Genomic DNA, 14,684 nt, shown 5'->3' on the forward strand with positions numbered 1-14,684 from the left:
TCCCTCTACCTTTATATTTCTATACTTTAGAGTGAGTGGATGGACAGTCTGTAACCCAATGCAATCTTAAACAACACTAAATATAGCTCTGTCTGTTAATATCAGTCAGGTAAAATACCTATTAGATTTACCAAAATACTTCATTTCCTTCTTGGCATACAGAAGGGACTGCTAGATCACAGCCTAAGCACCAACCAAAGTCTCCATCGTATTCTAACATCCCATTTGCCCTCGAGCAATAACCTACTAGTTAGGTCTACTGGTAACTTGCAATAACGTGGTTTATTATGCCAGACATATTAATATTATGCCAGATTTTTATCTTTTAGGAAAAGAATATCATGTCCTGGACTTATTCTTGCCTGATTTCTGGCATGATTGCGCATGTTCACAGTGCAATTAGGATCACAGAGACCAGAATAGATCTGGCTATAGTCTATGATCTCTACTAGGAACCATTCAGCAATTTGGAAGGACTGGGGAGAAAGGAAAATAAACTGTTTAGTTTAGAGCTGCATCTAGCATTTTAAAATTCCTTTTATAAGGAAGACCAGTTGTCAAGCAGTAATGGTTAAATTCATTGCAATGCAAAATCAATTTAGAGGAAGAAAAAAATACCTCAAGTCACAGATGAAATAGGTTCATCCATGAATGTAAGTTAAATCAGATATCCTTCCCAGATGGGATATCCTTTCTCCTCACAGCTACTGAGAACAGACATTTTAGCATTTTAACATCTTCAGCAAATACCTTACCAAACAACATTTTCCAACTACAGAAATTATTTTTAAATGGTTTTCAGCACAAATGTTTATAATGATTTTGATATTGAGTACAAGTTGCCTGAAGTAATACCTGAGAGAAGGAGCTTCCTGAGAAAAGCAGATGTATCTCACATCATTCTCTAGGTGGAGACTAAAAATTAAAGAATTAGAGCCTTTCTGGAATTTGTTACACATCTGTGATGAGACTTTCCTTTCAACACAAGATAATCATTGCAATTACACCTGCAACTACCAATTTTCCTTCCAAGTAACAGTGCCCCTGAGATCCCCAATCAAGCATATTGTAAACGTTCTTCAGTGTCCTTTAGTTCACAATTTTCCTCTAACAGTCCTCCTTCAGCAGTTCCAAAAATCTAAGCCTCATCAGGGCCATGATTTGCAATATGTCATTATTAATAGGATGGTTATCTCCTGCTCAGAACCAGGAACACTATTATTTTTTTAATCTCATTTTTATAACCACCAGTTTAGATTAAATTGGGTATGCACGTAGCGGAGTCCGTGTTTCACTGCATAGCACATGTGCGCTCAGAGTTTGAAGGCAGCTCAATTACTCTGAATGAGGCCTGAGGGATCGTTAAATGAACTACAGCTTTCACTTTTGAGAAGCTGCTTCTTCCATTCTTTTCCTGGGACTTGAGTAAAGACATCAACATGCTTCCAACCTTGTCTGTGATATATTCTAAGGCAGCTGCTTTAAGTTGAATTCTTTTAAATCTCCATGTGTTTTGGTGATTTGGTTGACAGTGTTTTCTTTCTGATGCACGAATCCCAAGAAAGCAAGCTTCTACCCACACAACCACAACTAGATTTCTATGCAGAGTTAAGAGGGTTTTGTACTTCTGAAGACTCATCTGCTAGAAATGAAGGTGTAATACTCATGGCTTATTGCATTAATCTCCCTCTCCCTGCCTTCCCACCTCACCTTTGCAAGGCACAAAGCAATTCTTATTTGTTCTCAGCAGAAAGGGGGCTGACCTAAACTGGTGATAAACACCCCAAAACCTTTCAACACTACTAAACACAAACATGCATAGATGTACCTAATGATTTTGTTTAGCTAGATGAAGTAAACTTTAACATTTTATCCTTACTTGTCTTCAAAAAGAGATGTGACAACATTTTAGAAGACAAAGCATTACCAAGGGTAAGACTCTCCATCTAAAGCCTTACTTCTACATGTCTGAGTAGTGGATACAAAGTGTAGGAATACTGTGCAAACAAGGCACTTACTCCTTCATTCAAACAGGACAATGTGGCACAGTGAATACTTACACAGAAGTTATAGAAGTGAATGCACTATTGAAGTAGCTTCTGGTGCACTAGAAGTTTTTTAAGTTCCATCTATGGCTCTTCACAATTATATCTTCAGTAGATGAAGAACACGAAAATAGAAATTCTGAAGTTTTGAAAAAATGCTCTAACAACAAACTTCACTTTCTGTTGCCACTTTCGATACTTATTTCTATATGGAATGACTTGATTTTGCTCAAGCTCCTCTTAAGCTCTTCTGCAACACTCCTATACAATTGTGCATCCCAGAGTAACCCCCTGACAGACTTCGGAAAAAACAAAGTTAAGAAAATGTACTGGGCTGGACTGTTCTCCAGAAAATACTCTTTTACTTTTGAGGGAAGGCAGAAATGTCCTTCCAGGGGCAAACATGCTTCTCACTGTCTCTAAGGTAGCACCAGCATGGATAAAACATCCAGAAGATTTTTCACTGCAAGAAAAGCAAAGGCAAAACAATTTTTGCCTTAGTATAAGCAGTAGTAACTACCTTCTCTGCACTGTTAGTTGCACAGCAATTACAATTGCTGATGCAGGAATAAACAGTAGTACAGTTGCTGATTTTACACAGTACTTTTTGTTAGAAAATCAGCTAATCCACAGATTAACACACAAAGCACAATAAAGGCAGAATCAAAATTCTTGGAGCTCTACCAAGGTTAGATTAAGTAACCATACCATTCTCTATATCTGACAAAAAACATGATTTTCAGTGGTAGAACTAAAATCTTGACTGAGAAAGCCGGAGCAAACAGAACTGTAGGAGGTTTCTAGGCTCACAGTTCCACTTCCATCTTAGTCACGTTCTTATATGAGACAAGAAGGACCCATACAGCTTTCCACCTTTAAATTCTGTTTTCTTCAACAAGCATGTCCAAGGTTAGGTGACCATTCACTCTTAATTCCAACAAGCTTAGCAGAGACTGATTTCTGTTCTACTGAACTATTAACTTCATTTCTTATGCTTTCCAAGATAAAGACAAAGACCTTGTTGAAGGTACTAAGACTTTACACTGCCCCTTCACCAGCTCAATATTCTTTGTAAGAAAGAATGAATAACCAAGACTGCAAGCACCACTGCAATGGATATCACACTTTTTCCTCAGGAAAAACATGCAGTGTTTTACAATCTCCTGCTAGTTTTTTGCCTAAAGAGAAGTAATTCTATCCCTTGAATGAAGAGGGTTAACCACTTCATGATCCTTCTGATCATACAGAATGAATAATCCTGAGCCATTAGAAATAAGACTAGCAAGTGTCAGGCTGCCTTCTTTGCTGTGGAGCAAAGAAACACTCTTTGGACACTTTTGCCAGTGTATTATGGGATTCCACTTACGTTCTGTGCAAACATGCTTTGTTTCCCCCTGGTTACTAACTAGTGAGACAAATATTTCTAATGTCTAGTATTTCTGCTATTTATTTCTTCTCCTTAAAGAACAGGTATCTTCAACCAGAGAGGAACTTTATCCAAGGACATGAAGAGATAAGACAAGGGGCAATGGCTTTAAATTGAAAGAGGGTAGATCTAGATTAGATAAAAGGAAGAAATTCTTCACTTTGAGGGTGGTGAGGCATTGGAATCAGTTGCCCAGAGAAGTTGTGGCTGCCTCATCCCTGAAGTTGTTCAAGGATAGATGGGGCTTTGAGCAACCTGATCCAGTAGGAGGTTAGAACTGGATGGGCTTTAAGGTTGCATTCTAGAATTCTATGATTTCCACACACCCTATGAAAATACTCTATCCAGTGAGAGCAAAGAGCATTGAGAAGCATGACTTCAGCAGAATTAAATTCAATTTACCTGAGGAGACTTTCATTCAACTGCCTTGACGGGAACTTGCGCGCGCGCGTGTGTGTGTGTGTGTGTATATTTCTCAGAAAAAGCCTAGTTTCACTACAATCTGTTTTTTCTATCACTTCTTGAAAAGAGAAGGAATTAAGCATTGGTCTTGAAAGCCACGCAAAAGCTTGCCCTAGTACAGCTGTCCTGAAAAAAACCCATATCCAGGGAAAACAAAATGTATTTAGCATTCCTTCTTTATCTAGACAAAGAAAAACTTTTATCTGGGACAGAGACAGTCAATCTCTCATTTATACCATCTGGAGACAAGTTCTGGGAATTCTTCCCAGGATAACACCAAGTCCACACTCAGAACAAAGATGTGGTCTTTCGATGTCCTAATTGAAAAGACTGACAAAGGAGTGAGACTTTCATTTGTTTCTCTGTGCTATCACTTATAATGAACAAAATCTGGTTCAATCAGAAAGGACAAATCCCAATGCAACGTGTTAGATACTCTCCAATCTTGTTCAGTTTAATTAAGAGCAATTTAGGTTTGGCTAAGCACAACTGCCTGTATCAGGAATTATAAGAAAATACAAACAGGAATAAGGAAAATATTTTACAGTGTAGGTGTTTGTTACTCGTGGTGAAATCGAGAAGCGTGCAAAGTTATTTGAATCTTAAAGTTTGTAGCTTACTCTTTTCATACCTGAGAATTTCTATATCTCAATGACTGTCAAAGGCATGAATCAAGTTTTTCTTTAGCTTAGCCTCAGTGTCATTCTCTAGCACGACCATCTACCCCCCTTATAATATACAGATGACTATTAAATCATTTGAATTTGAGCCACTGAGACATTGAAATATTCTAATTACACAGTGAGCTTATAATATGCTTCTGCTTATTAATCATATGTCTGTGACTGTGTATACATACAAATATACGCTTTATACACAAAAAGGTATACGGCCTGCTGCGTATTTCTTCTACCCTGCAAGACAAAGACTACTGATCATAGCTGAAAAGGTTACCTGGATCTGGGCTCTGTTTCCAGCTGTTATATTAGATATAGTCCAGCATGCTTCCTTTTTGATAGATTCTTTTGGGCTGCTTAGCAAGTGCAGTAAACTCTGAAGGGCTGAACAATTCAGAATTACCTGAATGCAAAAGAAGAAACACAAACGCAAAACATATGCCTTAGAGGAATTTCAGGATAAAGAATCACAGGAACAAGGATTAGTCTTCAAAATGTAAAAAACATATCCCACCAGATGATTCCCAAGAGTTTAAAAAAAAAAAAAAACCAGCAAGAACTAAGAAATAAATGTTCACAGAAAAACTAATGAGCAAACCAACAGGGATACTGTTTTCACTATAATCTCAGTGTGACCTGAACATACTAAGCCCATTATAACAGAAGAAAAATAAGGTGACAGTATTTCCCCATCGTCTTGTTTTCTGTATTTTTGTATAGTTGGAAGCTCCAACTATTTCTGTTTTCCACATCAGCTGGCACAGTAGGGCAGACTGTTGCCACTGTCGTGTCCAGTGACATTATAAATAAGCAATCATATTGCCAAAAAAATTGCGATTTTACAGAGCAAAAGACGTGCAGAAAAATCTGCATTTCCAAAATCAAAATGTTAAGTGCCCAAAGTACAAGAGAAAATGCTCTGTAATAGGTATGTTAAAAGACAGAGTACTTGATTATGTCACTGTGATAGCGAAGGGCTTTCTGACCCTCAAGAAGGACCTTACAAGACTCAAAGACTGAAAAATGAAACACTTTTTTTAATGAAATGTCAACAACCACAAAGCCTATCAAGAAGCATGGTAGTTACGCCTTTTATAGCAAAAGAAAGAACAGGCAAGAAAGAACAGTGTGGTAGAGAATTTTATGAGATATTCTTCAGTCTGTTTGTGGAGATCAAATGGATGAGAGACAAGCAGAATCATGGTGATGAATTCTGACCATAGAATCTGAGGACTGAATTATCTTGCTCTTATCACACCCCATCACCTCCCCACCCCTACAACCTTTCTACTCCACATTAATATTAAAAAAGCAAATAATATGGTTCAGGATTGTATCAGGTACCTTCTGGGACAAATTTATGGTTTTCTTTATCGATACGATCTTGGCCATCTCCAAGAAGTGGCAATTGTTAATAGTTGGAAGTAAGTTATAACATAAAAGCAGGTTTGTGCTCTGAGGTTGTAGAGAGAAGTTTTCAGACAACTGTCTGGTATGTTGTGTTCATATTCAAAAAATATCAACTGTCAAAGCTGGGGTCTTCCTTATCATTAAGGACTTCTACATGCATTCTGCACCGCTCTTTCGCACATAGCATAATCTGCAGGCTGGATTATCAAGCTACCCTAACAGTTCCCTAGAATTTTAAGAAAGCTTAAAATACGCTCCCCTGAAAAAAATGTGTGCAACAAAAAAGCTTAAACATTTCCTCGAATTAAAATCTAAGATCTATGCAGTATTTAATAACCTGCATTTACATGTGATTTGGTGATTCCTTGTGGTTTTGTTTTCAACCAAACAATGAAATCACAAAAACATCTCGGTCATTCTTATGAGTGATCTGCAAAGCAAACACCACTGAAAAAACCACAAGAATGCCTATGAAATTCAGATAAACAAAAAATACTGTAATAGCCAAAAAATCACATTAACCTCTTCCTAATGGTAAGACATTCAAACTGCATCCTGATGCTGCTAGGTCACCTTCATCTCTGATCTTGTTGTCACAGAGCTACAGAATTCCAAAGGATGTACTTATACAAACTAAATAGTAAGCATTGAAAAAAAGCCCCAAGACTAGGAACCTGAATTTTAACTTTGGCAGAGTTTACAGGGAGGGAGTAATTTAACATTTTGAATCGAGAATCATAAGCTTTACGCATCTACACCTTACTGAAAGGTGCATCTTTCTCCACGTCATCTCACATCTCTAACTGCTACCATTGCCTCCACTGCACACACCTCCCCATACGAAGCTAGTACAACTTCTTGATCCCATCTCTGCCATCGGTTTTAGCAGAGTCAACAGCCCAACACAGCACGTGTCTCTAAGCCTGCCACTTCAATCCAACTGGGTTGTGCATTTGTCAGACAGCTCTGCACCCGACAGGCATGGTTTTCAGCCCCTGAACTGGAGATGGAGGACAGGAGTCAGTTTCAAAAGCAGCACTGTGCTTTGCCTCCACGTATTACAAGCGACACCTCACGAAAGGGTGTCAGAATGCACAAAGAAGTGGGAAAAAACTTCACCATATGGTACCAACAGCAGAAGCCCGTAACTGGAGCTTCTACTCTACCTGTAAAAAGAGACTGTGACCAGCCAGTGGATCACAGGTAACACACATATGCAAGGCACAGACTCCCTGCTCTCAGAGATTCTAAAAACTGGTGGGAGCAAGTTGCTACCTCTTGCAAACTCTACCAAAACCGCAGGATAACAACCTGGTGTCTCTGAAGCATCAGGTTTCCTGGCTTCCAGTTGAATTCCAATGCAGTGGTGGGAAGCACTGCCTCCCATTGATGCCTCTTCAAACACGTACCCAGACACAGTTACGTACCATCCAAAAATCTAACCTGACACACTTTCTTGGGATATTCATCATATTGTCTGCAGCATCACATTAAGGCTCTACCATGACACATCATTCAGCCTAAAATTCAGCTTAAGAGGCAGACTTGCTTTAAACAAACCAGAAAAAATACCCAGACCTCAAAGGATATGGCACAACTATATCCCAGACAAAGCTACTAAGAATCACAGGCAGTTCAGGAACGAGCAGAAAAAATACAAAAAACACACTTTGAGGCAAGTGTCATCAATCCTTCACTTTTAAACTTCAAAAGAAACAAGAGGAGGTGTTTATAAACAGGTTACCACAACCAAGAGAAAAAATGAACTGAAGTACAACACAAGAGAAAGTGAATCCATACCTGGGTTTGGATATCGTCTCCTGTGACAATGTTCCCAACAGCTCGTAAGGCAGGAGATACAACTTTGTAGTCATTGTGCCTAAAATTACCAAGAAAGATCTAAGTGTTAACCATGCTGAAGCACCTTTATCTTTACGTCCTCAAGGAAAGAACATCCATCAGCCAGGGGAAAACTTCATTGCTAAACCTGACTTAACTCTCTGTATCTGAATCAAAACACTCTTTGATTTTAAAATATTGGTAAAGTCTTTTTAGGGTTTCTAAATATTTGGGCCTTTAGATATCATACAGCAGCATAAAAATAAAATCTGAGATTAAGAGAAGTACTTCAGAGTACAGGCATCCTTGGGAGGAAAAAAGGAATCAGCCTTAACTATGAAACACAATGAAGCATGCACAAAGGCAAAGAATAAGAGAAAGGGGAGGCTGTGTGTTTAACCCCTGCAGCTATTTGATCATCTTCTGTCATTATATGCATCATTGTTAGGTTGGGATTGGTATAGGAGAGTGAAGTAAGGTTTTTTCCTCAAATGAAAATACTTCTTTATGAAAAGGTAACTTAGGTATTACATTCTATTCGTTAATCCAGCATCAGATTTGCTTTTGTCTTAAAAGCCTTAATAGTCTTTTTTATTTATATCACTGAAACCCATTATTTCTTGTTCTTAGGTAACAATGTTCTACATCCTTCCCTTAGACCTGAAGAAATGGCTTTGAGCAAGGCCAGCTTCCATGACCCCAACTCCCACAGCTACACTTTACTAACCAAAGTGTGTATATTCTCTTTACGTTTCAAATCCCTGGAACTATCCATTCTAGTAAATTTTATTATTTCTTACATTTCTATCTTTGCTATCCTTCAGCAATTTCATTGACAGATAATTATGACATAGACCCCAATGGCACAGAGAAAACTCCAGTATATACTATGGATTTTACAAAAATATAGCTGTTAGGTGCACAAAAAAAAAAAAATCTCTTAAGAAAGCACAAGACTACAGCAACAAAAGTTCCACTCTTTGCTACTCGTGACAAATAGAGAAGACCAGTAAAATTAAAAATAATATCTTGCTTTTTGAAAATTACTACATTTCAAGACACATCTAATTTAACTTCCTCTTGCTGGAACCTTGATTTTAGTGAAATGAGAAGATAGCACAATTGCTTAGAACAAACTTCTTACATTAGCAATTCCACAAGTCTCCTGCAGACTCCTGCATCAATCACAGCCTGGATTTTATCATTGGGGCCATCAGACAAATAGGACAAAGCCCAGCAGGCATCAGCTAATACATCTGTATCATTGACAAAGAGCAGCCAGGAGAGCACACTAAGACAAGGTGAAACCTGTAAGACATTAAGAAGAGATACATACAGTGTTCAAATAAAATGGCCAAAAGATTTATTAACATGTTGGTTAATTTTCTATGTGACATTATAGGACTAGGCACTGTCATCTCAAGGTTCAAAACTCAGAAGATTTCACCCCTTGGAGGCACTTCTGTGCAGGGCAGCAGCTACACAAGTAGGAAGAGCATATCAGCAGAAAAGCACTATGAGAATTCTTCAGCCTCTACAGTAAAATGTCAGGCACCTTAAACCTGCACTTTTCCACTAAGCTGTGCCATAGTTTGCACTGCAGCAGCCAAGATGTATAAAGTTTTGTTCTGAGGAACTGTCACCTCCAGTACAAGAACAGCAAGAAAAAGCTAGGAGGCAGCAATATAAAAACAGTGGTTGTGAACATCTGCCCAAAGGTCTAAATACATTCAAAAACTGTTAGAAGCCCATCATTGCTTTAGACAAATGCTGAATTATTTCTATTAAAATTTCACCACCCTTATTGCTTATTTGTCTACTGCCATCTCACATCATATTTCATTTCAAACACCTCTTACCTTGGCAAAATCTGGAGGAGGATTCTTCCCTCTGCAGAGGTTAGACAGAGCCCATACAGCATTCCGAGTCATAGTGAGACGGTTCTGTTTTGAAAGCAATCTAAAACAAACCAACAAAAAATTCCAACCTTTGCTTTTTAAAAATCAAAGCCAGGCAAATCTCTAAGGTCAACCACATGAATCAACAAAATAAATTCAGGCCTACATTTTAACATAAAATGGGAAAAAACACACTACATCTTTTCTCTATACAAATACATCCTGAGGAAACTCATCCTTGATGGCTGCATACTCACACACATGCTGGACACATGAATCCCATACCCTAACAAGAACAATAACCATTAGTCTAAAAGTGTGTTCACCTAATTACCAAGATACTGATGTGGCAGATTAACAGTCAAAGGACACAGGAACTGTGACAAAATTACTCTAAGTAGGACATGCAAGTAGTTTAGGAGAGTACTCTTCAAGGAACTACATTTTTATGTCAGTCTAAGACTATGAGCCCCACTTTTACACTTTTATATGTTAACTATTGAAGGAGAACAAACCTTATCCTCAAAAAACACAGAGAACAGGTTTAGGGTTTTCCAAACATTCAAGATAGTCCTGCATCTCACAGCAAGCACCATTCATGGACCTTCTGTGCACTGTGGCTCCAGTTCCCACATAGAAGAGCCTTGCCCACTGGGTTCTTTTTAGAACATGATTCTACAGACCGCCCTCAAACCAGTCTCTTCCTGCAGTTGTTAAGGGGTGGCATCCACACGCCAGCTGCAGGGTCCAGCTTCTGCCCAGTAAGCCACAGGAAGTCCAATGGTATGATGAGCTGTAATACTGACACCTTCATGGAACCTGCATACCAGAACTGCCCTCTCACGTTAGGACTATTACAATGACCAAAGCTGCACCAGCCACTGGCACGCTGCGAGTCCCCTTAGGCAAGATCAATCCTAGCACTGACAAAGATGTCTGTGGAGTTGTTTAATTAAGTCAAACGGTGTGAAGCCTCTAAGTAAGGCATTTTCACACATACAACAGGAGGTTAGAGACCTGGATTTTTCAGCCTTAGAAGGAGACTGCGTAAGAGGAGATGTAACTGCTGCCTACAACAGTTGAATAGGTGGATACAGAAAAGTGGAGGCCAGATCCTTCTCAAAGGTACATAGTGACAGAACAAGGGGCAACAGTCACAAGATAAAACACAGGGAATTCTGATCACGTATAAAACATTGGTTTTGAACATGTTGTGGTTAAATACTGCAACAGGGGGCCTCAGATGGTTATTTGATGTTTCAAATTTGATGCTGAATTAGTCAAGCAATCTAATCTGACCTCATCTGCTATAAAGAAAGGGTTTGACTAGATGACCTCCAAAGGTGCCTTTCAACTTAAATTATTCTATGACTGTATAGTAAGCCTAGGCATCCACCCATTCTGTAGAATAAAGTAGTTCCAGCTTGGCTGCTCCTAAAACACACTTCCATTTTAGCTCCACTACAAATGTAATTCGGGAGTCTCCATTAAAATCTGGTTAGCCCACAATTTAAAAAGTGATTATTATTCTTTAAGGCAAAACCAAAACTTTAGTATTATCAGACATTCAAGCAAAATTCTGGAAAATATATGAAAACAGACTTACTGCAATAAAGGAGGCAGGATATTGCAGTCCAATACATAGTCTCTGCACATAGTGCTGTCTCCAGCAATGTTGCCAAGAGCCCACACAGCCTGCAATGAAAAACAGAATAGTAATTGCTTTTACTCTCACAATTCAACCACTTCAGTGTACCTATTAGAGTGGGAGATGCTCCATTCTCACTGTTAGGTCCTTGACAATGTACAAAAGGGGAATGCATTCTGGATGAGTATTACCTATACGCACCCAAGCTCACTCTATCACTCAGGAACATTTACACAGATCTAAAAGTAATATTAAGGCAACCAATATGTGTGTCTCCACAGACTTTGCAAGCAGACATAACCTTGCTCTGTCCACAATACAAGAGACGAGCTTATCTTCTCAAGCTTATTAACATAACAGTTCTACACTCTTCCTGGTTCAGAGCTGGTTCAAGTCTGGATGTTCACAAAACAAGACAAGCAAGTTTGCATCTCCCCAAAACTGTCCATGTAAAACAGCTCATATTAGTATTTACTAAGAAGCCATAAAAGCATGCATTGTTTACACCATGAAATTAAGAATGCTGACACCAAGATGAAAATGAGAATCTATATGCAAGATAAAACAATATTCAGAATTAAAGAGTTCAGGTGGGCGCTGGCATATATTCTTTAAGAAAAAGCTCTAATGGTTTTTGGTTCATACACTTGAGTCAAGGGGTGTTTTTGATATCACTGTCCACTAGCACATAAGCTATAATTGAAACAAAATTTACAAGTCTATATGAAATATAAAAGCCATCTGACGAATTCCATGTAATTTACAGACAATATTTTGTCACAGAAGAAAGTGTCTGAAACTCACATTTGCTATTTCAAGTTAGCAGAGGGCTAAGCATCATAGATAGATGTACCCATTTATTTGGCAAGCTCCACACAATGCCTACACAACCATTGGGAAGACCTCAAATACTGCAGGTCAAGGACAAAAGCAGTCCTGTTAACACGGATAGCGGTTGCATGTTCTCACCAAATTTCTCTTCAGTTGAAGACTACATATTTACTAGCAGTCAGATGTGGTACAGTGCATAACCATTTACCCAAATGAACACATACAATTTCCCCACACAAAATAAATATCTTTTTCTCCTCGTATCCCTACCTGAAATAAATTACCCCTCTAAAAAAAATTGATAGAATAAGCCAAATTTTTTACCTAAAAGAAATTCTCAGATAATCTGAAATAAACTTATTTATTCATTACCAACAGGACATCAATTGATTTTTTGCATTAGATTTCTACTGTAACATGCTTTTAAAAAGTGTAAAAAAAAAAAAAAGATGCTACTTTATAAAAAAGGCTCCAAAAATCTCCTCTAACCACACTCAAGGCCCAAAACCACTAGCAAATCTCTACAAAATGAATACAGCTAAAAACAGATAACAAAATGTTTATACAAAATGTAGATACGGATGCCAGCTTGCTAGATACAAAATAAAAAGATTCCTCCTCTTTACCAGTATTACCAACAACATCATAGAGAGACTAATCAATCGGAAGTGCCTGAAGTGCAGTTTGTTAAGAGACTAGGAGACTATTCTGGGGAAGGATTAGTTTGTTTTGTTCTCCTACTGTTTTCCAAGCTTCTACTGTCAGCCATAGGCAGAGACAGGGCACCAGGCTACACTGACCTTTCCTGTGAAAAAGCACAGCCATTACTACGTAATATCCCCTCAAAACAGATCTTCATCATGAAAATTTAATTTTACATTCCAATTCTTATTATTTTAAAACTGTTGTGAGAATAGTTGTCTTGAGATAAAAGTATAACCTTGGGCCTAGCAGTCTCGTGGACGCAAGACAGAGAAGGCAGCTAATGGGAAAAATTACCTTAGAAGACAGAACACATGCTACCTCCTGCAAGATATTATTCACATTACAACCTAAGAAGCCACACTCACTGCTCACTGCAATGCTTGTATTTCTGCAGCAATGAGAAGCCTGGGGAATGAATCAGAGGTTTCAGCTAGTTCTAAATAAAATTGTGGATCTTTTAAAAACATTTAAGGGGAAAAATTTGAATTTGCAATTATTTCCTTTATTGGGTAACTTTGTATGAAGATGCAACCTCCTTGCCCGGAAACCCTTACACACATTAGAAAGCCCCTGGAAGCTGTATCTTTCTTGTCTGCAGACTTTGTTTCTGCCATTAAAGTAATACCTATTTTTAGGGTTGACAACAGTGATAATCACTTAATCCAGGAATCCATTCTGACCCTGAATGACAGATTGGTTTTGCAACAGCAAATCTCACATCAAAAAGTCTGACCAGAGAAGTCCAATAGTGTCTGTACTGCTTTCCCACTCTTGATTTTTCACAGCAAGAAAAGTCAGGCTGAGTAGCCTGGTACCACAGGACTGGGTAAGAGAGGAGACGGCAAAAAAAACATGTAAAGCTAATGAATGACAGCACACAAGATGCAGAGAAACAGAAATATCTATAGAAAAATATGCAGTTTCATTCAACAAGGAAGATGTCTTTCCTCAAACAATTATTTCAGCTCTTCAGATAAGTGAGGAACAGAAGTTGAGCTCATTTAAACTCTTCTCGTCACTGTTGTAAATACAAAGCTTCACCATGGTTCCTACAGATGACATGGGAACAATGACAAGCATCTTCAAATAATGAAGAATGTTTTTCTGAATAAGGTTCAATTATTTCCACTACTTCTTTTGAGCACTCCTCATGATGCAAATGCCTTGCTTGCCATAACATTTTGCGGCTTCATTCTACATACATCAAATATTTTTATCTTCTTTTCTGGATAGCTGCAGAGGTAAAAGGATATTTAATTCCAGTAAATTTCAGAGTTTATTAGATCAAAAAAAATATTTTCCTCTAAAATATTTCAAATTTTGGTACTTTCCAACATCCACATCCAGACCTGAAGATGAAAAGAACCTGTAATTTTAAGACTTGTAGTCTGATTTTTTAACAAACATCTTAGATAGCAAAGTTGTGTATAAACTGAAAATGGAAACGCTGCCTTGTATTGATAGCATCTATTTTTATACACCTGTATACATTTCCACTTATTACTAATTATGGTGTACGGTTGCAGGTGTCCAGTTTATTTTACTCATCATGAAACTCCAGTGTTTTTTTCTGCAGTGCTGGACAACTTCAGTAGTCAAGAACGGTGAAGTGCAAGCTTTGTAGACTACTGCCGAGCCATATCGTACCTTCTGTGAATGTCACGTACTTCCTGACAACCTTCCACTTTCCCCTGGATTCTGAAGGCTCTCAGCCATTGTTTCATTAGGCTTTTAGATATTTAA

The 14,684-nt window shown here is 38.2% G+C and overlaps 1 protein-coding gene across 2 annotated transcripts in view; it reads right to left on the reverse strand.

Moving 5' to 3' along the window:
- The window catches only part of KPNA1 (karyopherin subunit alpha 1), a 61,119-nt gene that overhangs the window by 17,855 nt on the left and 28,580 nt on the right, over positions 1-14,684 (reverse strand). For both annotated transcript variants that reach the window (XM_054056558.1, XM_054056557.1), the window contains exons 7-11: positions 11,364-11,452; positions 9,719-9,818; positions 9,004-9,167; positions 7,821-7,899; positions 4,888-5,013 (exon numbers count right to left, since the gene is read on the reverse strand). In XM_054056558.1, the coding sequence (XP_053912533.1) occupies positions 4,888-5,013; positions 7,821-7,899; positions 9,004-9,167; positions 9,719-9,818; positions 11,364-11,452 (558 nt within the window). The remainder of the gene's footprint in view (positions 1-4,887; positions 5,014-7,820; positions 7,900-9,003; positions 9,168-9,718; positions 9,819-11,363; positions 11,453-14,684) is intronic.

This window comes from Cuculus canorus, chromosome 1 (assembly GCF_017976375.1).
Source record: "Cuculus canorus isolate bCucCan1 chromosome 1, bCucCan1.pri, whole genome shotgun sequence".
Classification (NCBI taxonomy): Eukaryota; Metazoa; Chordata; class Aves; order Cuculiformes; family Cuculidae; genus Cuculus; species Cuculus canorus.